The sequence below is a fragment of the Protopterus annectens genome, chromosome 13.part0 (genome assembly GCF_019279795.1).
Source record: "Protopterus annectens isolate FY-2018-M chromosome 13.part0, PAN1.0, whole genome shotgun sequence".
Lineage (NCBI taxonomy): Eukaryota > Metazoa > Chordata > Ceratodontiformes > Protopteridae > Protopterus > Protopterus annectens.
Genome location: NC_056747.1, coordinates 30,923,538 through 30,949,260, shown reverse-complemented (window position 1 = coordinate 30,949,260; position 25,723 = coordinate 30,923,538). Strand labels below are relative to the sequence as shown.

Here is a 25,723-nt window from a genome sequence, read left to right as displayed (position 1 = left end):
ATACCAGCACATTTTGGTTCGTTTTGCTTTGATCTAGGCTGATGTGCTGTAGCTGTAAGGAATATATCTTTTACCCTTAAGGAGTATCCTGACTTTAAGATCCTAATTGATTCATTTAGGATCAATTAACCAATTAAAGGATATAGTTGAATGATATATAAGTCAGCAGTATTTTAGAGTGTTTTAAACTTGTCTGAAGAAGCGTGCACTTGGCAGCACGCGAAAGCGCTCACATCCTGGATTTTTATATGAATTAAAGTTTTTGCATCAATCGTGGTGTTGGTCTACTTCTTCCTTACTACTATTGGTTTTTTGTGGCTGACCAACTTCAAGGGGAAGGTGCGCTCTTTATCTCAACTATATTTTTTGCTGTTTGGCTTTCACCGACTCCCTACACGATGGAGAACACCAATATTGAGCTCGAATATCATCCTGAAAGAAACATTTCCAATTCCAGATGGATCCAACTGATGGAACAGAGGTCAAATCCGTTATTAAACATGGACATATCTATTCAGCCAAATGCAACTGAAACAGGTACTGCTAGTTTGCTTAATGACTTTAATCCGCTCTATAAAGAGCTAGAGAATGACCTGTATAAACAATTTAGACTTATATGGCAACGCCGGCACCTAGAGGCATGTCTTCATCATAAAGTAGTACCCAGGGGAATGAGGGTACTATGCATGCCCTCGTACGGAAATAGCCATCCCATATTACTCAAGAACTGGCAAAAGTTAAATATAGAACTAGGCTATAAATATATACAACTTATTATTGACTACTTTCAACCCATTGAGGCTGAACTAACAACAAAAACGGAGTCATTATATAAAGACATTTGCAAAAGATTTAAAGGCGAAATGTTCATGAACAAAATAGATAGCCTTATCAATCAGGTCAGTGCCTATGGGGAACGTCTGCAAATTGTCAAATTACGTAAACTGCAGCGAGATGTTCATGATTTCTCCAACGGCCAAGTGTTCTTATGGCCACGCTATAACCAGAGGGAAGGACGGCAACAAACTAATGATATTGAAAGAGAGACAAGAGGTCCAGCTGAAATTACTGCATGCATCTGTTTCTTTAAAAGACCTAGTAAACTCCGGTGAGGTCACCACGGCCAGCGTGATGAGTAGCTCATGTGCATCTACTGATGACAACACTCCTCCACCCAATCAACAAGCGCTGACACATGCACGTGAGCCGGGAGCCAAACCAAAATTACAACAGTCTAACCTGGATTCTTTTTTACCCCTCCCTGTACGCCAGCGGAGAGAATCGAGAGGGAGGTCGACGAGTCATGGAAGGCGGAAGAGGCATACATCAGGGGAATCAACGAACAAAAGGGGACGACGAAAAGATTAAAGGACTTAGTGTTTAATTTATCAGACAGAACGCTAACCCGTATGGACTATCAGGTATTAAATAGAGGATTGAGCTTTATTCCTGCTCAAATCAGTGATGTATCTGTTTTGTTAACTGAATTACGTTTTTTTACCCGCAATATAGCGTTAGCTTTGTTTCACAAACCATCTAATATGAATAATGATGTTTCAAGTGAGGGGGTGGGTGCATTTGAATGCTACAGAAAGAAAAGTACCTTCTCACCTGTTTTACATCCTTATGTTGAATGTTTTCTTAAGGCTTGTGAAAATGACCTATATAAACACTATGATAGTCTTGAGCAAGGCTCTAAAATGCTTTTTCATAACATCTCTAAGGATGAAAGACTAGCAATGAATGCTTTGTTGAAAGATAAAGAAGTAACCATTAGACCAGCAGATAAGGGAGGGGGTATTGTTGTTCTTAACACAACTGATTATATTAAATACATGATTACACTTCTAAAAGATGACTCTACCTACAGAGAAATAGATAGGAAGATAGTTGATAAATTGGTATATGAAGTGCACCAAGATTTGTATGACATGATGGTAAATAGGCAAATTAGTTATGATTTTTATTTGTTTTTGTTAATTGAACATCCGCTCATACCAAGCATCAAGGGGCTCCCCAAGATGCATAAGGGGATAACACCACCACGCCTTCGTCCTATTGTTGCAGGACATCAGTGGGTTACAGAGAATATGTCCATATTTGTTGAAAATAAGCTAAAACCCATAGTAAACAAAATCAATACTATTCTGAAAGATTCCTATCAATTGATTGATCACCTTAATAGCATACAGGGTAAGATTCTGGAGAAACATATATTAGTCACATTAGATGTCAAGAGTCTTTTTACGGTGATACCCAATGCATATGGCTTGGAAGCCATAAGACATCTATTGAATGTTTTTGGCCTCTATAATAACAGTGAACAAATTCTACTTAATGCTCTACTAGAATTAGTACTTACAAGAAATGTCATGATGTTTAACAACGCATATTTTCTACAACAGTGGGGGGTAGCCATGGGCACCCCCTGCGCCAATTCATATGCTAATTTGGTGGTATATGAGTGGGAGACTACTAGTTTGTTTCCACACACAGAATTTAATAAAGTAATAGCATACTACAGATTTGTAGACGATATACTGATGATTTGGGATGGGACACCAGAACAACTTGAAGCTTTCATTACAGATCTAGAAAGGACTACAGATTTTTTGAGATTTTCTTTAGAATACTCATATTCCAATGTTAACTTTCTAGACCTAAATATTACAAAATCAAAGGCAGGTAGGGTAGTCACATCCCTTCATCGAAAAGACTGCTGGAAGAACACATTGTTAGCACATGATAGTATGCATCCTAGGTTTATTTTTTCAAATATAATCAAAGGACAGTTTAGTAGGATAAATAGGATCTGTCAAGACAAAGAGGAACGTAATATTGAATTTGATAAACTTGAATGTCTCCTCCTAGACAGAGGGTACAAACAGGCAAATATAGCACATGTAAAAGAAAGATTTATCAATGATGAACAACTTAAACCTAGGGTAATGCATCACTATCATTATGGTCATGGACATCATAAATCCTCAGAACAAAAGCAAGTAAGATGTATTATAAGCTACACAAGTGATAATAAGTATATCACTGATATAATTAGTAAAAATTGGTCGATTTTGACAGCTAGTGATGAAATAAGGAATCTAGTAGGAAGTAGAGCATCATTTACATTTAAGAATATGTTAAATCTGAAAAGAATTTTATGTATTGAGAGGTATTTTGATAATACCACTAGTAGTACCACTAGAGGCACTATTCCTTGTGGAGGATGTACATTCTGTAAATGGGTATCGACTGATAAGAAATTCTCTAGTCCTGAATTGTTAAAGGAGATTATAATAAATTGCACAGCGAGCTGCAATGATACAAATGTTGTCTATTTAGCTACTTGTATATCCTGCCCTGTTTTTTATGTGGGCATGACAACAAGGAGGCTCAGGGATAGGATACAAGAGCACCTATATGCAATAAAAAAGCAGGATCAAAAGAATGCATTGTCTAAACATGTTTCTGAGTATCCGGACCACACCTTTCTCTTTAGAGTTTTACAAAAAAGGACACCTAATTTAAGAAAAGGTGATAACTTTAATGATTTAGAGAGTTTGGAGCTGAACTGGATATTCAGAACTAGAGCACATAAATACCCTGGCCTCAATAGTTATGTTAGTATCAGATCACAGCTAAAGAAAAGGAAATATCATTCATAAGTACCCTGCAACATATATATATATATTTTATCAGGAGCGCCTGTGCATTTGGTATGGCTATATAAATAGTTAGATGTATATTATATTTCATATACTTTTTTACACATATATATTTTATTATTTTTTCATTTGTATTTACATCTCATTTAGTTATATAAAGTTTGTTTCAATTTAAGATGTATGCTTATTCTATACTACACACACTTCTTTTTTGACCATTCGGTAGGTGAAGCCACACTCACAAACCATAGACATGATCTAGTGATTATGGGCGAGAATGTAATATTCTCTAACAGGTTATTTAATACAGTTTTTAAGTATTTGGTTGTTTACTCAATACACTTTTTGATACAGATTTATCAGTCATGCACTTTTCAGTTATTTCATATGTCTCCCTCTTTAGGAATCATTACAACTTCATTTATTTTTAGTATTTTTTAAATTTTTAAATACTTAAAAAGTTTTTTAATGAGTTTTTATAGAATATATAGGCCTGTATAGAACATGAATTTTTCTTGAAAAGAATATTAGTAATAGGGTGAGACTCTAAATGCATACTACGATATTTCTATAGCATATAAGTCTCTACCTAATATTGCTGCCCCTACAGAGCAGTAATCTTATTCATTTCATTTTACATCTTTATTCTGTTTTATTTATTACTACCTGTCTATATATTATACAACACTTTGTACTGTTGGTCATCATGTACAAATTCTTGATTTATATACATAAATTTATATCATATTTTTACATGTCACATTTTTAGTATTTCTGTACTAACTTATTTTTCTATATTCCAAATATTTATGTTCAACAACAATTCTTTTTAGATGAGTATATATAGATATATTATCTAATGTAATGAAATATTATTGTGGTTTAATTGTGAGTGTAAAAACAAGAAGGTGGATTGGTCTATAGACTTTGTTAAGACGTGGATAGTATATTGAGATTATTTAGTTACTATAAGTATGTATGAAATGTACACTATATGTAACATTGGTTATTTATATAACATTTTTTAAGGTAACTCTTACATTTGTCTGAGATGAAATTTTACCATTCATGGTAGTTTTTATTAAATAATATCAGGAAATGAAAAACAAAATGCAAATTTTATATGCTAAGCAAGTGTTTTTACTATGAATGTATGTGAATTGTATATATATATATACCAGCACATTTTGGTTCGTTTTGCTTTGATCTAGGCTGATGTGCTGTAGCTGTAAGGAATATATCTTTTACCCTTAAGGAGTATCCTGACTTTAAGATCCTAATTGATTCATTTAGGATCAATTAACCAATTAAAGGATATAGTTGAATGATATATAAGTCAGCAGTATTTTAGAGTGTTTTAAACTTGTCTGAAGAAGCGTGCACTTGGCAGCACGCGAAAGCGCTCACATCCTGGATTTTTATATGAATTAAAGTTTTTGCATCAATCGTGGTGTTGGTCTACTTCTTCCTTACTACTAACGTAGGCATTATGGTCAACTATTCCAAGTCGAGCCTTCAGCCTGTATAAGTTTTAGAGTTCATAGGATGTCATCTGTATATGGCCCATCAAATTGCCAAGCTACCAAGCTCCAGAGTTTTCAGGTTCATGTGTTCATAGGTAGATACTAGGCTATCTGCCCTAGGGCATTTATAAGCCTAGCCAGAGTGTATTTGGCTTCTACCTCCCTATTAGATTAGCCTACTGTGCCTTTGTAAAGTAGGTCACAGAAGGTACCCTTTAAGATTAGTTTACTGTGCCTCTGTCTAGCAGGGATACAGAAGAGATCCCAGGGGTGAATTTGCGATTTCCCATCCATGCGTCCAGCTTTCGCTTGAAGAGGATCAGCAAGGGGCTATGTCTAACATGAATTGGGATTTGTTAGATATTATAAATATAAGGCTGAAATTAATTCTGCTGTAAATATGCTGAAAGAAAAAGCTTGCTTAAATGCAGAAACAGAGTTTAGTAATATGTAATCAGCAACCATACTAAATGACCATGGCTTGGAAAATAAGGAACCTGCTGAATGGACATTTTTCCCTTATAGACTTAAAAACAGGATGTATGCAAGAGCAAAAATGCAAAATCTGCTTTTAAAGAATGGACAATGACACTGTGGCAACGTGTTTCCTCAAAAACATGTTTTTCTGCATGGACAACAGGACACTGTTATCAGCACTGGCAAAAGAACAGATGTTCTTATACAAAGATCCAAATAGAATACAGGATGTTCACACTGTTAGAAAAACTGGTCTCTTACAAGACATTGTTAAACAAGAAAACTGAAAAATAATATTATCAAGTCAGCAGTTTGCATCAGCATCTGCAACAATTAGCATTGTTTCTACAGGATGAGCAATTCTCCAAAATAAAATATCAAGAGGGAATGTATATGTTTATGCATGAGTAAAAGTGTATATAAAGAGCTGTATGAATCCAGGTATGTTAGAGGTATGGTAGGGACTCATTTGTCCTGAGGTAAATGTTATATCTTTCACATCATCTGTACTATATGAGAAGTAAAGTAAAACAGTACTTTAAGCTGCAACGTTAGTATGTTTGGTTTATTATAAAAGTTATTTGTTACTGCTCTAAAGTTGATGCTACAAAGTATATTCTCATCAGTGTATATTCTGCAAGTTTCTGTATGCAACAGACTGTGAATGCAAATATAACCAGACTTTGAATTTTAGCAGAATCTAGCCAGCAAGACTGAGTGTCTTAAGAAGACTTCAAATCCATCACAGCAAGCAGTAAGCTCAATATAATTTTTCAGGATTCTATTCCAGATTGAGGGGAGCCTCTGGGAAATGAATCTGTCCCTCCAGCATGTCCTGTTTATTTTTGTGCTGAGGTTTAAGTCCCTGGAGCATGTAGCTCTAAGGGACTTGGATTTTTTGAGGTGGAGCATGTCCATTAATTCTGGGTTTGACATGGCTTTGTACGTCAGGCATAGATCACCTCTGAGTAGGCGGTAAGCAACTGAGTAGAGCTGGAGTTTCTTTAGTCGAGCTGCATAGGACATCTGTTTGTAGCCCATGATTCTCTTGGTGAGGCACTTTTGGGGTCTCTCCAGTTGCTGCCGGTGTCGGGTAAGGTCTTCCAGTTTAGACCATGGCAGTGCATGCAACTCTGAAGTCTCAAGTTCAGGGACTCCTAAGATTTCTGGATCACATGCCAGCATCAATAGGACTAGTAGCCTTAGACAGCTATCATACGATGACCCTGCAGTGGACTATGGCCTTTCAGTGGTCCATCCTAATGCATTCTTTGGATTTCCCTATACAGTTCATGAGTGTGTCATGAGCAGATTCAGTGGTGGTTACAGTCTTTTAACGAAACAAGGGAGACCATTTGAAATTCCTTCTCCTTTGTCCATGAAGACGACAGATGTCTCATTTTGGGGTGGGGGCATTTTGAAGGGAGGACAGTTAAAGGGTCTTGGTGTTCCCCAAAGACTCATTCACATTAACATTCTTGAGACAACAGTGGTTCTTCTAGCACTGCAGGCTTTTCAGGACGTCCTCCACAGAGGTGTGATTGCAGTACAGACAACATGTCAGTCATCTGGGATCACAACAAACAAGGGAAACACATTCTGTACTTCTTTGTTGGGAGAACATGAGGGTCTGGCAGTGGGTCAGCTCCTCTCATAGGTTCATAGGTAGGTACTAAGCTATTTGGCCCTAGGGCCTATACAAGCCTAGCCAAAAAGGTACCCTGGCTTTTGCCACCCAAGAAAATTATTTTCCTTGCCCCTGTCAAGCAGAACCACAGAAGTGATCCCTGGGGTGAATTTCCTATTACCCATCCAATCATCAAGATTTTTCTTGAAGAGTGCTAATGAGGAGCTCTGTTTGACATATATAGGTAGTCTGTTCCAGAGTATGGGAAGTCTCTGGAACAGGAATCTGTCCCTCCAGCATGTTCTGTTTATTGTGGTGACAAGGTTTAGGTCCCTAGAGCGTGCAGCATGGAGGGATTGGATTTCTTTAAGTGGAGCATGTCCAACAGCTCTGAGTTTGACATAGCTTTGTATGTTAGGCAGAGATCATCTCTGAATAGGCAATATATGACGGAGTAAAGCTGGAGCTTTTTGAGTCAATCTGCGTAAGGCATCTGTTTGAGGTCAGTAATCCTCTTTGTGAGGTATTTCTGTGGCCTTTCCAGTTGTTGTAGATGTCTTGTGAGGTACATACCAAAAGGGGCGTTGTACTCTGTAATGGGTCTAATGAGTGATGAGTAGAGGGGAACAATGACCTTTTTTCTTCTGGATGAGAACCCTTTTGTGATGAGGTGTGCCACGTAGAAGGATTTCCTGACCACTGTGGTGATGTGATTATCAATGGAGAGACTATTGTCCACCTGTGTCCCAAGGTCTCTAATCACACTTTTGGTATTAAGTAGACTACTGCCTATGTGGTAGTTCATGGGTACAGACTTTTTACCAAAGGGGATGACAATGTACTTTTTGGCATTGAGCTTGAGACCATGGCTTTGACACCAGGCATCTGTCTCAGTGAGGCCGTTTTGTAAGATATCCACATCATTAGGAGTTTCGATTATGACTCCTAGTTTGCAGTCATCTGTGAATTTAGTTAGCCAAAGACCTTCTGTGTTAGCCTGTACTTCAGAGAAGTAGATACCAAACAGGAGAGGACCCAGGACTGAACCCTGTGGTACTCCACTTGTCACTGGTCTGAAGTCTGATTTGGAGTCTGCTACTTTCACAGTGTCAGTAAGCCATGTGACCAATGAGGAGCTGACCTCTGGTGTGGAACACTGGTCACCCATGTTGCTGATGACATGGTCTAAGATATTGCTGTCTCTGGTAGGGGTGTGGATAAGTTGATCCAAGGTGTTGGAATTGATGATTTCCTGAAAAGGTTGAGCAAAAGAGTTGGTACATGAGTAGTTTTCCCAGTTAATGGTAGGGTAGTTGAAATCACCCATTATTAGAGTGTTGGGTTGTACCTTAATATTTTCCAGTGTATCAAAAAAAGAGGAGTGGGAATCCTGGGGCATGGTGGGGGGGGGGGGTCTGTAGCAAGCTACAATCTGGATTGCATTTTTTTCCCAGAGTTAGTTGAACTTGGATAATCTTGGATGCATTATGCTGAGCAACCAGTTTCTGGTGGCAATGCATATCTCAGGCAGGCCAAACATTCTGGTTGACAATCTCAGCAGGAACATTTTATCACCTCATGAGGGGTCCCTAAATACGACAGTGGCAGCTCATATTCTTCAGCACTGGGGGACTCAGTGTTGTGACCTGTTTGTGTCCCTGTCCAACACTAAGTGCAACAGCTATTATGCCACTGTTCCTCCTCTGGGACAGGGACCCGGGGCTATTCTGTTATTTGCTTTGCCACAGGTCTCCTTTAGTGAATTTCTGTCATTTCTTTGGCCTCAGCTATTCTTTGTGTTTATCCCCCAGTTCCCCGATAGTAAAGTTTCTACAGAAAGCAGCTCATTGCAAAGCTTCAGTGATCTAATTTCCCCCTTTTGGCCTTGATAAGTGTAGTCTTCCTTCCTTTGGCATCTTCTGAATCACCTCCCTTGGGTGTTGGATCCCATTCTGGATCTCATCTCTCATCCAGATGGTCTGGATCCCCCCAGTCTTCAGTCTCTCAAGCTGACTGTATGATTCCACCAGTTCCCTTGATGGCCAGGAATCCCAATCTTTCAAGGTGGTTGCTCATATATTTGCCCTCTTCTTAGAATGAATCCACTAGAAGTTTATCCCAGTAAATGGAAAAGATTTGTTTTGTGGGTGGGAGCTTGGGGACTTGATCCCTTTTCCGTCCCTTTGGAGTTGGTCTTGGATTTTCTGTTTGACTTGTTTGGTTCAGACTCCAACTTTTCACTATCAAAGTAGAGTTAGTGGTTAGTGCTAACTTTCATGTAGGTAGAGATAGCATGCCTTTGACTTCTATCAAGATTTTCAAGGTTTTATCAAAGGTATTTTTCTACTTTGTCCTCCAGTATGGGATTCCAATCTTTTCTCTGGTATCTGCCTTTTGTTCTTCAGGTGCTAGCTGGTTTTTCTTTTGAACCTTCAGCCTCCTTGGATTTGAAGCTATTGTCTTGGAAGACTTTTTGTTTTTGGTGGCAATTACATCTACCAAAAGGGTTTCAGACTTACAAGCACTTGATCCCCCCCCCCCTCCATTACTTAGCATTCTACAAGGATAGGGTTCCTCTTTATACACACCCTTCCTTTTTACCTAAGGTAGTGTCTGAGAATAAAGTTAATAGTTGCATTCACCTTTTCCTGTATTTTTTCCCCAATTTTTCCAACAAATCAATTACCCTTTATATTGTCTGGATGTGCATAGACAACTAAGACTTTATCTTGACTGTACCAAATTTTCTGGAAATCTAGCCATTTATTTGTCTTCTTTTCAAAATCCAGGCTGGGATCTCCTATGTCTAAAGTAACTTTATCCAGGTGGTTGTCAAATTGTATTTTGCTTGCACATTCTTTAAAAGGCAAGACTCTTCTACTCAAGCCTGAAAGTGATTCACCTAGGGCTGTAGCTATTTCTACAGCTTTTGTTTCTAGAGTACCTATGAATATTTGTGCTGCTGCTACTTGGCTGGGCCACCACATTTTTGTGTTGCATTATAAGCTGAACATTCATTTGAGGTCCAGGGCGTCATTTGGTTCTACTGTGTTGTGGAATATCCTTCCTTAATTCCTCCAAAGAAATTGTTGTGGTTGGGAAGTTTGTTCAAAAAAAGGTTGAATAAAGATAGAGCAGACTTCATTGGATACAAAAGTTATGTACTCACCATAATGATAGATCCATGCTGTCTGTCTCTGTCTAGTTCAACCTTCCCTTCCTCCTGCCTCAATCTTTTTGTTGATTCGGTGAGTCTGCCCTCTATGATGACAGCAGGTTTTTTTTCATTCTGCTCACTTGCGTCTCCCCTGGATGTATTCCCTGTATTTGTGGAGAAAGTGGGGACTAGTAGGATATATTATATTTTGACTCATGGGGCAAACTCGATCTGGGGAGTTGATGAAGGAGTGGGGACTTATGGGTAAGGGAGCCAGAGCCAAGATCAGCTAAAGGCTTTAGAAGCAGCTGGTGTCAGATCCAAGATGGATCTGTAAGTCCCACAGGTTGAAGCAGACAGAGACAGACAACATGGATCTATCATTATGATAAGTACATAACTTTCATCAGACAACATGGATCTATCATTATGTTGAGCACATAACTTTTGTTTCTATATAAGTAAGATTCTTTATTCAGATCTACACTTCTGAAAGTATGTATTGTAACCTTAAAGCAGACATACAAACTACAAGTAAGGAAGTTTAAGTAAGTCCTGACAGAATATAAAATTAATCAAAAGTTATACATTTTGTGTGTGTGTGTGTGTGTGTGTGTGTGTGTGTGTGTGTGTGTGTGTGTGTGTGTGTGTGTGTGCACGTGTAATTTATGTTGTTTGGGTATTCCTAGACTTGGAGAAAGCATATGACAAGATTTTAAAAAAGATGATTTGAGCAGTACTACAGTGATTCAAAGTCACTGTAGAATTAGTGCAAGCTATGTACAAGGAATCAATGACTTGTGCATGAACTGTATTCAGTCTTACAGAGGGTTCCAAGTGGGAGTGGGTGTGCATCAGGGTTTAGCTCTGAGCCCACAGCTGTTCATACTGGTGATGGATTACCTTAGCTAATAGTTTCGAGGGGACAGATCAAAAAAGCTGCTGTATGCAGATAATGTGGCATTACAAGCAGGCTCTGAGAAAGAACTTCAGCAAAAGGGTAGGGGAATGGAATGCAAAACTGATGGCTCATGAGATGAAACAGATAAGACAGTTGTAATGGTAGCAATTTTGGAAATCAGAAGAAGATAAAAATTGAGATAGAAGGGAAAATAGTGGAACAGGTTAACAGCTTCAAGTTTCTGGGAGGGGTGGTTGAGAAGAAAGGAAGTCTGAATGAGGAGGTTAAAGCTAGAATCAGAGGGGATGCATAAGTGTCAGGGGTAGTGTATGACAGAAGAATGCCAAGGAAGCTGAAAAGTAAAGTTCACAAAACAGTCATGCAACTGGTACTATTGTATGGTATAGACACTTGAGCAGTAAAGGCTGAGAAGTTGATGAAGTTATAGATGATGGAGATAAAGTACCTGAGAGGGGTGGTAGGATGCACAGTGTGGGAGGACGTAAGAGCAGAAGCCAGAGTAGCTCCAATTGCAGAAAAGGTCAGGCAGAACAGATTACAGTAGTTCGGGCACATGTGCAGGAAAGCAGAAGACAATCTGATGAGAAAGATTTAGAACAGACAGGAAGAAGGGAAGAGGAAATGAGGGCATCCAGCAAAGAGGTGGACAGACTGTGTGAGAGGAGACTTGTAACAGTCAGTCATGAGTGTCAAAGAAGGTATGAGACTGGCACTGAATAGGGAGAGATGGCAGTAAGTGACTTGACATCCTCTATGACACTGTTCAAGAGGAACCTGGATGAGTGGATGGGGCACCATAAATTCTTCATAGGTAGGTACTAGGCTATTGGCCCTAGGGCCCATACAAGCCTAGCCAAAAAATGTACCCTGACTTTCGCCACCCAAGAACATTATTTTCCTGTGCCCCTGTCGAGCAGAGCCACAGAAGTGATCCCCGGGGTGAATTTCCCATTTCCCATCCAATCATCAAGATTTTTCTTTAAGAGTGCTAATGAGGAGCTCTGTTTGACATAGATAGGTAGTCTGTTCCAGAGTATGGGAAGTCTCTGGGACAGGAATCTATCCCTCCAGCATGTTCTGTTTATTGTGGTGACAAGGTTTAGGTCCCTAGAGCATGTAGCTCAGAGGGATTGGGATTTCTTTAAGTGGAGCATGTCCAACAGCTCTGGGTTTGACATAGCTTTGAATGTTAGGCAGAGATTGCCCCTGAGTAAAGCTGTAGTTTTTTGAGACGGTCTGCATAGGGCATATGTTTGAGGCCAGTAATCCTCTTTGTGAGGTATTTCTGTGGTCTTTCCAGTTGTTGTAGATGTTTTGTGAGGTACGTACCAAAAGGGGCATTGTACTCTATAATGGGTCTAATGAGTGATGAGTAGAGGGGAACAATGACCTCTTTTTTTCTGGATGAGAATCCTTTTGTGATGATATGAGCCACATAGAAGGACTTCTTGACCACTGTGGCGATGTGATTATCAAAGGAGAGACTACTGTCCACCTGTGTCCCAAGGTCTCATCACATTTTCAGCATTAAGTAGACTAGCAGCTATGTGGTAGTTCATGGGTATAGAGTTTTTACCAAAGGGGATGACAATACACTTTTTGACATTGAGCTTCAGGCCATGGCTTTGACACCAGGTATCTGTCTCAGTGAGGCCCTTTTGTAGTTTGTCCACATCGTTAGGAGTTTCAATTATGGCTCCTAGTTTGCAGTCATCTGCAAACTTTGTAAGCCAAAGACCTTCTGTGTTGGCCTGCACTTCAGAGAAGTAGATACCAAACAGGAGAGGACACAGGACTGAACCCTGAGGTACTCCACTTGTCACTGGTCTGATGTCGGACTTGGAATCTGCTACTTTCACATTGTGGGTTCTGTCCATGAGCCAGTTGGCAACCCATCTTGTGACATAGGGATTTATACCTAGTTTAGTGAGCTTATCTATAATTCCAGAGTGTGGTGCCTGCAACCCTTCTCGACATGGGCAGTCATCAATAAATGCAATCTTGGGTGTTGACTAATACCTCTATGGTATTAGAAAATGAAAAATGGGGGTATAGATGATGATGATGATTACTACTATTATTATTATTATTATTATTATTATTATTATTATTATTATTATTATTATTATGCATTTTTCTGTTCAAAAATATGCACAAAGTTTAATTTATCTCAAACAATATTTCTTCAATAAGCTTGCAAGATTGCTTCTTCCAACCAGAAGTTGCTGGCTTCCACCTCCTTCTGCATAAAATTTCTGCTCTGCTAGGTGGATTTGCAACATGCAAAAATATTTTTCAGTGAACACAATATATAAGACTACCACTAGGTAAGCTAACGCTATCTGTACCTCTGAACTTGCAACCAGTGTTACTCTTAAAGAAAAAGGATGATTCATATATACATATGACTTTCTTGGCTATGAGCAGCTTGCCCTGGCTTTAATGTATGGCTGTATTATCAATAAGCAACTTTTTAAAACTTTTTCTTTTTTACTGTCCTGTTGAGTTACTCATATTTTAGCAAAACCACTCATACTGCTCTTTAAACCTTCCCTCAACTCCATTGCCACTGATTGTATGTTTGTTTTTCTTGGGTTATTACTTCCATCTGTGAGGGGTTTTAACCTGGTCTGTTCACGCCCTGCGACTCTGGCTCACTATGCTCCCCTACCCCCCAATTCTCACACCCCCCCTCCTTATCTAAATACTAAAGATATCTCCTCCCCTTCCTCATTCCTATATTTTCCTCTTCCTACTATCCTCACCAATCCCTGCTATCTACTCCAATAGCATTCACACAAACCTTTTACAATCTTCTGTCGCCTTCCCTCTACAATTACTCTTCTCTACTTCCTCACTTAATTTACGCTTGTTTATTGCTGAAACTTTACAATATATACTTTCATTTTCCCATACCCTTGTACAATATTCACTTCTTCCTTCTCAGTAAGGTCTTCTACAGTATTACCCTTCCTTTCATAATATTCACAGAAAACATAATACCCATAAACCTTTTATTATACACACATCACTCACTTAATCATTCTCCTAATACTACTTTTAGTTCACAATTTCACCCTACCACACCATGGTACTCTATTAAAATCTTAACCTTTCTCCATCTCCATAATAAGGGACCATTCTGCCTGGAATCTCCAGCAAACCATTTCTGCTGTCATTTAGTTTTCCCCTAGTCTTCCTCCCTTCTCCTTTAACATCTTTTTTTCATTCAACTATAATCTCTGCTTAGCTACTCCTTATTCTTCTCTCTCTACTATGTTATCCTTTTACATCTTCATGTCTCTACTATTCATTTTATGTTACCATAGTACCTCTACCATGGTGCTCTCACATTTTATTCACACTCCTACACTACCCGCCACCCTACCTACACGCAGGCTAAACCCTCCTTGTTATGGTCCATTATCTAGATTCTGAGGTCAATACTGCTGAGAAGTGACACAAGACACCAAGACACAAGCTTAAGCAATTGATTTAAAATTATTAAAATTATCTTTTACTTACAAACATTAAAAAGCTCTTCATTGCTCACTGATAGAAAGACTCCATATTCTAACCATATTGAGCTATATGTTCAAATCAATACAATGCAGGCACTAGCATTTAAACTGCCCAGTCCATGCCAGAGATCTGTGCTGTTCAAATCAATACAATGCAGGCACTAGCTTTAAAATGCCCAGTCCATGCCATGCTGATGAGTCCACTTCTGTTGTTGGCTGATGGGCATTTTATAGTCTTGTATAAACAACAAGTTCAACAAGGTCCTGACATTTTGAACTGATATAAAATTTATAAATTACAAATCATTTTCTAAGTTGAAAACAAGGCTTATATCATGTCTGTTTTTTTTCTTTTTACTTTCAGTATCTTTGTCATATAATCATGTCTAATTTTTTTTTACTTTCAGAACCTCTGCATGCTTCCTTCCTAAAATAAGTTAGCCCTTAGCTGACCATAGACATGTGATAGTTCCTCTCCTTTGACTCTTTTGTCAGGTTAATTAAAGTTTAATGCACTTGAGTTCATTAAATAAGCTTTGCCTTACAGCATGTTTCAAGCACATTAAAAATATTCCAAAAGCTATTTGCAAGATTTGGTCCCTTAATATAGCTGCTGTTATTTAATCATGCACTAGGTGAGGTGGTTGAGACACCTAAAAAATCCGGGCAAGTTGTGTGGGCTCTTCACACTCCTTCATAACTCTTTTCTCAGATTTATTTTTTGTCAAACCTATTCACCTTTTTGGAGAGAAAACATCTAAAAATTCAATTCACTTTGACATAACCTGGAATAAATTCATATTCATTATAAAGAACTAATTAATCCCAATCCTCTCTTCTCTAAAATTACTTTTTGTGGTGACAACCATCCCAAACCCACCCCTTCAGCCATATCCATTCCAGCATCCTCCATCCCTAATTCCTATACAACACCCATAAAACTTTTCCTTACTTCCATTAACATTTGTAGTATTCTAAACAAAGTTACACACCTACACACATGATTTCTTCAATAGTCACCAGGTATTACTGTCATTACAGAAACATGGCTAAAACCAAATAAAAAAAAGATTATGAAATGTTGTCTCCTGGCTACAATATAATTCAGCGTGACAGACTACACAAAAAAGGGGAAGGTGTTGCAATTGTATATAATAACTGTCCTAGTTTCTCACTCCTAAAAGCTAACATATCAACCTCCCAAAATGCAGACGTATTATGTCTCTTCTCAATATTAATAAGCATAAAAAGCTTTGTATAGTTTCTTTCTACAATTCACCATGTAATATTAGCTTATTAGAAGAACTTCTTTGCTGGATAACTACAAATATTATTATTGAAACCTTTATCTCAGGTGGCATTAATATTGACTGGTTATCTTTGACATCTAACACCCCAGCTACTAGTCATAACCTTTTACGTATTTTTATTTATTTAACATTTATTTACTGGGAAAGTCTGACTTGGAACAAAGCCAATTTTCAGAGGTGGCCCCGAAAAAAACTCCAGATGTGTGTCTTTGTAATGTGTGAGGAAACCAGAGTACCTGGAGAAAACTCAAAAACACAGGGAGGACATGCAGACTCCATACAGAAGGCACTCCAGCCAAGAATCGAACCTGAGAACTTCTTGCTGTGAGGCAACAACTCTACCGCTGCACCACTGTGCCATCCAAATAAGGGACTTGTCCAGGATATGAACCCGGGACCTCTCACTGTTTGGGTTTAAACAGCTGATCTCTTCTTCCCCTACTCGACTCAACAAAGCCAATCATAAAAATTCTATCCTTGACTGGATACTTGTTTCTGACCCCAGCAAGTATGCTATCTCAGGGATACTACCCGATTCCCTTAGTGACCATCACCCTATATTCACCAATAGAGAAACTACCCACCAGCTAAAAAATATCAGTGCAGAATTATTCAATCTTTCTCACTTTGATCTTGATACACTCAACCTACTAAAATCTGTTAACTGGTCTCCAATCAGAACCCTATGCCTAGACAAAGCTGTCAACAAATTCAACAAGATATTCATGAATACTTTAAACACCCCTGCCCCTACTAGAAATAAGAGTGAAAAATGCTCAAACTCACTGGATGACTCATTCTACAGGAATTCCCGTGCAAAAATGTGATGAAGCATGGAAGCAATGGCACGAAGATAAAACCCTGTCCTCTACAAAACCTCAACAAGAAGCAAATTCACTTAGACAAAAATTCTACTTCTGAGACACAAGATACCACAAGATAAATATAAAAAAATCCAAATTAATTCTGGAGCTCAATTAAGAAAAAAATTCAGCCTGGCTCTCCTTCCTCACCAAATTTGAACTTATCCTCCTCAGAAACAGCTAGCAAATTTAACCCTTTTTTTCATTGGCATCATAGCCTACCTTACCTCCAGCTCTCCCCAACCATTTAATCTACAAAAACTCTACTAGAACTGATATCCATGCCTTCAATCTCCAACCTGTCTCTACATCCTATGTTGAGCAATTATTAAAGAAACATAAAAGCTGTTCTCCTGTTGCTGATGATCTCCTTGCTGAGTACCTTAAGCTTACCGCAGACTCTATGGTATACCCAGTCACAATTCTCATTAACAGATCTATTCAAACCTCCCATGTCCCTGCCCTGTTGAAAAATTCTTCATTATTCCCTTCATAAAGAGAGTGACTCCTCCTTTGTCTCTTCTGTTTTCTGGGTCTATATCATATTGTTGAATGCACTAAATGTCTAACACTTCTTAGTCGAAGCCAATTTGTCAAAGTCTTCATCCATCGAATAATCATTTCAGCAAACTTTTTCTCATGGTAAGTAACCAGTGGGCCATTATCAGGAATTTGCCATTTTCCCCACTGTAGTGGAATCTCGGAATTGGTATATTTAGTTAGGGGGGTGTGGGGGGTGCAATCCCCCATCAAGGTAGGTTTTAAATAATGCTGTTTTTGTTTTGGTTGGTAGGTTGGTCAACTTGTTACTTACTGTGGGAAAAAGTTTTGTGGAAATTATTGTTCGCATGAAGATTCAGCAAATATGATTCAATGTAGAGGTGTTTGACATTCAGTGTGTTCCACAATGTAATATAGACCCTGATTTTCTATCTCTCAAAAGCCTTTGACACAGTATCACATGAAAAACTACACTTAAATGTCTTCTCTGAGCCTTTCCCAAACCAACTCTTCTGTGGTCCTTTAACTACCTATATGAAAGATATCAATTTGTCAAATGACTCTCTTCTTTTTGTTCTTTTCTTGTAGATGAAACAGGTATTCAAGGTTATATTCTCAGTACACTGCTCTTTAATATTTTCATCAATAACCTATATACCTCCAGCAAGCTTGCCTTATTCAGTATGCAGATTACTCAACTCTCATCTGCTTATCTGACACTCCACTACAATTACATTTCATAACACAAAACGCCTTTAAGCCAGTCAAACTGTGACCACTTTTACTTAATCCCAAAAAGACTAAACTACTACCATTTTTTCCAAAGTCCCATGCCAATGCTAAAAGTAAGATCCACATTACCTCTTTAAACAATATAGCTATGGAAGTAATTGCCCAGACCAAATTGCGTGGAGTCACCATAGACAAGAACTAAAAGTATAATATTCACATACAAAACTATATAAAATAACTCATCAAAATTAGGTCTACTATACAGAGGGAAACAATTCCTTACTCCTTCTAGTAGAATCACCCTTGCTAACACTTATCTTTCACCCTGTCTTCTATATGGCTCACCTATTTTGACTTGTATCCGGGTATCTCAAACCACAGCTGGAACAGTGGCATAATATAGCAAATTTACAGCTAACCTGCCATATAGAGCTCATCATTGTTCTGACTTATGTGCTCTCATCTGTTTACAACTCCCATATCAACCAGCCCAAACAAAACAACTTCTAATCCATAAAATACTATATAACCCCTCTACCTACTTTCTACCTCCACAGTACTTCATCACCATCTTCCAAATCACCCTCTGCACTCTCAAGTCAAAAACCTGCTTGAAATATATAAACAAACAAAAAAAACTATGGGACAAGGTTTATACTCAGACTGCATATTCAAACTATGGAACTCTATCCCAAATTCAGTCAGAACTGTATCTAGCCTCCATGTATTCAAGTCCTCTCTCAAAGAATTTCTTGTTTACTCATGGCTATGGCCATGCACCTAAACTGTATGATCTACAGTAACAAATATGTTACGTTGTTACTAACCTAACCTCTCCTCATACTATTGATACCTTTCAACACCTACCCTCTCCCCACTCTTAGGGTTGACTTGTATCTTTTTATTTCCTAATATAGCAGGCTATACTTCTAATAGTTTTGTATATACTGACTTGTCATATTTAATCATTATTTATTTATTTATTTTTATGTTTACATCACTAGTGTTTCATCATGCTTTACTGTATCCTGTGTATTCAACTATCAAACTGCTTTTTTAATTACATTTATACTAGTGTTTTATTTGATGTTATTTAACTCTCTGGAGTTTTTCTCCCCAGGCTTCCACTGAAAATGGATATTTATTACCCAGTTGAACTTTCCTGGTAAATAAATGCCAATAAATAAATAATAAATAAATTAAACCCACTCCCTTGGTAAAAAACCTATTCACCTCTCCTCATACGTTACTAAGTCTGAGCCCCAAGACCAGCTTCACTATAAACTGTTCTCTGCTGTCTCCCTTGTCAATGCTACCAATCGTCACTCATGACTGAGTGTTCTTCTTTGTTTCCACACTGTCTCTTGCCTGCCCCACATCACTTCCTCCTGTCTAAAACCTCTTCCTTTTCAGATACATAACCTCCAGCTCTCTTCAATAACAGTGCTGGCTGCCTCCTTGTTTTGTGCCTCATCCCTCTCCCATGCTTCCTGTACTCTTCCTACCAGCCCTCCTGCTCTTTTCCATTCCTACTTCTCTTTTATTTACCTCATTCCCCACTTCTGGTGCTGTTCTTTCCATCTCTCTATCCTCTTCACCCTCTACTTATGGTTCCTTTTTGCTCTGCTGATACTCGTTACCACTTTTTTGCTGCTTTGCCCTGTGATTCTCTAGTCTGGTTGAGTGTCCCCTCCCTGCCCACATTCCTTCTGCTGTTGTGTTGGCTCCTCCTCAGCCACCTCTGTGTCTGCCTATTCTTCATCACTCACACTGGTGTTTATATCTTTGTCAGTTCTTTCTTGATTTCTTCACTTAAATTTCCAATTTCCTTCTTAACTACTACTCTTATTCTGTATATTTCTCTCATTACCTATACTCTTATACTCTTACCTTTTCCAATCCTGTCCTCTTGTTCCCCCTTTTTTCCAGTTCCATACTGTCTTCTCTTAAGTGACTAGTTAACAAACATCTAGCACTTCTGATATACTTCCTTGAAGCTCACCTATTTTCTGATAGTTCCTATGTACTCTGACAATTCATACATCCCTGAGAGAAAGTTCTGCCCTGTTCTTCTGAGCACTTCCTTTATCTCCACCACATTTCATCTTGCCTGCACTGTTTTATTCTTCAGTTCTTGTCCTTCTCCATATATTTTTTAATTTATTAGTGTCCAGATAGATGTCTATCTCAAGTGCCCTCACTGCTCAACTTAATAAATATCAGACAAGTATAAAGTTAACAGGTGCTTACAGCACAGAAATGTTAACAAACCTTTGCAGCCTATCTGACCCTTATTGTTCCTTAATCTATAAAGTTTCACTTGACAGAAACTTGTAATGTTTCTTTAACAGTAAACCAGACTCCTGTACAACCAGGTCTATATCACCATATTGAATGGTGAAAATGCCGAACGGTGAAAATATCGAATGTTCACGAGAACGAACTTGCTATTGTGGGGGGCTGCACCCCCCTACTCCCCCCGCTAAATATATATTCCAACTCCAAGGTCGCACTACAGTGAGGAAAGGGCAAATATCCCAATCCTCACTGTACCGCGACCCCAAAAACACATGTTCGTTCTAGTGAACTTTTGATATTTTCACCGTTTGGCATTATCACCATTCGATATGGTGATATAGACCCATACAACCATAAGCATGTCCCTCAGAAAACTGGTGCTTAAATGGAATTAAAACTCTATGACTCAGAATATCAGATTCAAAGTCAGGAGCTTTGGATGAATCAAGGAGCTTTTGCTCCATAAAAGTAAGTCCATCCTGTGAGGTAACTTGCGATGATTAACCCTGACCAATGCTGCCTGTACAAAAAGGTAGTCGCCAACAAGTTTTTTGGTTTGCCCTTCTTGATCTTCTTAAGGACTTTTAAAACCAGAGGAATAGGAAAGAAGGCATACATGAATATCCTTTTCCAACAAGGGTCTATATTATAACCTTGACCATTCAGAATGTCGACGTCTTCACTGACACATATGTGATGAATGGCCACTTCAGTGAAGAGCCACATCATCGATTTCTTTCCAAGGGAAAGAAATCGGTAGGCCAAACCTGCACAACACAAAACAACAAACACTATAAAGTGGGGGGCTTTGCCCCCCCTAACTAAATATACTAACTCCGAGATTGCACTATAGTGGGGAAAACGGCAGATGTGAAACAACAGCAAATCGATTTCTTTCCTTTGGAAAGAACTTGATGATGTGGCCATTCACTGAAGTGGCCGTTTGAACATATGTGTTGATAAAGACGTTGTCGACATTCTGAACAGTCGAGGTTATAATTTAGATCCTTCCAACAAAATTTCATGGCATCTGTTCTCCATGCCTAAAGACATGGTAGTCTTAAACAAAACAGTCTCAGCTGTCTGTTAAGTATGAAGGAAAAAGATCCATCTATGGAGTACCCCAAGGAAGGACAATGTCCAGAAAAAACTCTCTGTTTAACATCCATTCATGACAATCTTCTTTGGTTCTGCTTAAAAAGGTCTTTTACTGTTTTTCTACCTGAAAGAATGTACAATGCCTGAAGAAAAAGTTTGTGGTGAGCTGCAGTTTTCCAAGTTATCAATTGCAATCTGCATAGGCAGAAGTACTTGGTGATCTCCTGCTTGTTGACGTACTGCATAACTGCAGCATTGCTGACATACTGCGTAACTGCAGCATTGCTGACATACTGCGTAACTGCAGCATTGCTGACATACTGCGTAACTGCAGCATTGCTGACATACTGCGTAACTGCAGCATTGCTGACATACTGCGTAACTGCAGCATTGCTGACATACTGCGTAACTGCAGCATTGCTGACATACTGCATAACTGCAGCATTGCTGACATACTGCGTAACTGCAGCATTGCTGACATACTGCATAACTGCAGCATTGCTGACATACTGCGTAAATGCAGCATTGCTGACATACTGCGTAACTGCAGCATTGCTGACATACTGCGTAACTACAGCATTGCTGACATACTGCGTAACTGCAGCATTGCTGACATACTGCGTAACTGCAGCATTGCTGACATACTGCATAACTGCAGCATTGCTGACATACTGCGTAACTGCAGCATTGCTGACATACTGTGTAACTGCAGCATTGCTGACATACTGTATAACTGCAGCATTGCTGACATACTGCATAACTGCAGCATTGCTGACATACTGCATAACTGCAGCATTGTTGACATACTGTATAACTGCAGCATTGTTGACGTACTACATAACTGTAGCATTGTTGACGTACTGCGTAACTGCAACATTGTTGATGTACTGCATAACTGCAACATTGTTGACATACTACGTAACTGTAGCCTTGCCTGGGAAGACCCGAAGGGGGCCCATAATGCAGAGGTGATGCAAAGACTGAAGCTCCAATACAAGTACCTTCACATCCTTTACATTGATGTAGGTTTTTCTTTCCTTATTAACTTTGCAAAAGGCAATATTCAGTCTCTAGGCCATGAAATGCCTTAGTGAAGTTGCAAGGTACTTCTCCAAGATTTGAGGTATGTTGTCTAGGCCCTCTGATGTAATAAGACATGTCTCCCCTTTCTTGGCCAAAGCAGACAACTGGTCACGCATACCAGACTTGTGAGATGGCTGCACCATATCACCCCCCTAAGGGGTCATAAAAGCAGGAGCAGCAGAAGCAGCAACAGCAAAAGCAGCAAGAAGGGACAATGGAAGCCTCCAGATCTGACAGTCAGGGCCCCAGCTGATGGCAAGGGAGTTCTGAGGTCTCATGAAGAGAGTCAGAGCCCCAGCTGATGGCAAGGGAGTTCTGAGGTCTCATGAAGAGTCAGGGCCTTGGCTGATGGTAAAGAAGTTCTGAGGTCTCATGAAGAGACACAATGGAGCCCTACAGATGCAAGAGAATGTCTTGGCTGATGGCAAGGAAGTTCTGAGGTAGCTTGCATCCATCCATCCTTTTTGTACCTCTGCCTTTGTTAGGCTGATGTCACGCATCAGAAATATGGCATTAGGGGAGGCCTCTCAAACTTGAGTATGCTGGCCAGACATATGTGTATCCTTGGCAGAATATCCCATAAGTTATAAATACAGGAAACAGTGATCATGGAAGGACACCTCCCTTACAGTATTGTATTATAGATAAGGTACTTACTTGCTTTATTTAGAGCTGTTGGTGCAACATTCTTAACCACCCTCTCTCCATTTTCTTCATCATTTGCAATATAACCTGCAAAGTGAATGAAAAAATTGCAATTGTTTAATGACAAGTACTAAATAAGCCTTTTTTTCTTGTATGAAAACAACATTTGGGAGCACAATAAAGAATTTGTAGTATTCCATCCCTGAGATTTTAATAGTAGTTATAGTTACAGTTAAAGATAACCAATTGTCATTTATCACTTTGAGTCAAAAAACCCAAATGAGTAAGAGAATCCTTAGCGATACATCACAGGAACTTAGCATACTGAATAACATGTTATAATACAAAGGAGACATACTTAAATACTGAATAACATGTTATAATACAAAAGAGAGATACTTAAATACTGAATAACATGTTATAATACAAAGGAGAGATACTTAAATACTGAATAACATGTTATAATACAAAGGAGAGATACTTAAATACTGAATAACATGTTATAATACAAAGGAGAGGTACTTAAATACTGAATAACGTTATAATACAAAGGAGATATACTTAAATACTGAATAACATGTTATAATACAAAGGAGAGATACTTAAATAGTGAATAACATGTTATAATACAAAGGAGAGATACTTAAATACTGAATAACACGTTATAATACAAAGGAGAGATACTTAAATACTGAATAACACGTTATAATACAAAGGAGAGATACTTAAATACTGAATAACATGTTATAATACAAAGGAGAGGTACTTAAATACTGAATAACATGTTATAATACAAAGGAGAGGTACTTAAATACTGAATAACATGTTATAATACAAAGGAGAGGTACTTAAATACTGAATAACATATTATAATACAAAGGAGAGATACTTAAAAACAAAAATCTGCTTCTTTCTCTGTAATAACATATAATTAACAAATGTGCAGTCCAAGTACTGTTTGTGGATACACACAAACACATACAATAAAAGCACAAGTAGCCTTATAAACCTGATATGGAATTAAAATACCTCAAAATCATGGTATGGTGCAGATAACGAATTTAACAGATGAAAGAGATAGGATGACACATTTGGTTTAATACAAACATGTTTGTAGATATGTTAAACTGAACAACAAATCTGAATAAAAAGTTTGTACTTCACAAACTGGGTCACTTCAGTTTGCCATTTCACAAAAACAAACTACAAGGTAAAGCTACACTTTTAGTGCATTAATTGAGTTTTTCTAGTCATAAAGTGTGGGCAAAAGCAAATGAATAGCATATCCCATATGGTATATTGTATTGTATGTGAAACTGCAAGGATCGATGAGTAGCAGTAATCTGTAGAAACAACCAGAAGAGGTTTCAAAGTGTGCAGCACCTCAGAGTAAACATTACTATTCCTCACTGGCTAAGTCAGCTTAGATTTCTTTTCAGCAAATAGTCCCAAAGATTTCTTTTACTTCTGAGTAGGTGAATGAGTAGGTCTAGGGACTCTTACTCCAAGACCTTGGTCAAAGACAAGAAAACAATTGCACAACCCTTATTGTATTACATACAGTACAGGTACTAGGAAAAAAGTAGAAAAATACAGGACAATAATAGCATAAAGGAACAAAAATGAAGTGTAGTAAACAGGTGTAGATACATTATAATAAAGCTATCCTAAATACAATAAAATAGTAAACTTTTAGCACACTGACAGCAAGCTAAGCTTGCAATTTTATATAAATCAAGAACTTAATCTCTTGCCAGCACTAGTTAACAAAAAAGAAACACCGAGTCCTCCTTCCTTAGCCATCTGCTCTTCACTGCATTAATAAAATAATAAATAGAGATACGAGGGTAGACTATTAAGGGGTATCAACCATTGATCTATGTTACAGAATCTTTGCACTGATGAGAAATGTTTGGTACACTTCACTTCTGCTAAGTAAAATAGTTAATTCACTGCATGAATATACCTCAGATTGTTAGTTATTAGAAATATAAAAAAATGCCTAACATTTCTGAGAAGTGTGTGTGTGTGTGTGTGTGTATGTGTGTGTGTGTGCGTGCATATATATGTATACTTTTATATATATATATATATATATGGGTCTACTGCTTAACATCGAAAATACACTTCTCCAAAATTCAGCAGTAGACCCTACACTTCAGCGAAAGTCCACTTAAATGAAAGTGCACTTTCACTGAAGTCTAGTTCCCCGGGCTACCCAAAACAAAAATAAAAACACTAAAACATGTTTTTGCAGGGGGCCAAGCCCCCCCTGCACCCCCCACACCCCCCCCTACTTAA

At 38.4% G+C, this 25,723-nt stretch overlaps 1 protein-coding gene across 2 annotated transcripts in view; it reads right to left on the bottom strand.

The window, feature by feature from the left end:
* The window catches only part of STAP2 (signal transducing adaptor family member 2), a 1,003,160-nt gene that overhangs the window by 252,377 nt on the left and 725,060 nt on the right, over nt 1-25,723 (bottom strand). For both annotated transcript variants that reach the window (XM_044090598.1, XM_044090599.1), the window contains one exon: nt 23,435-23,509. In XM_044090598.1, coding sequence (XP_043946533.1) covers nt 23,435-23,509 — 75 coding nt within the window. The remainder of the gene's footprint in view (nt 1-23,434; nt 23,510-25,723) is intronic.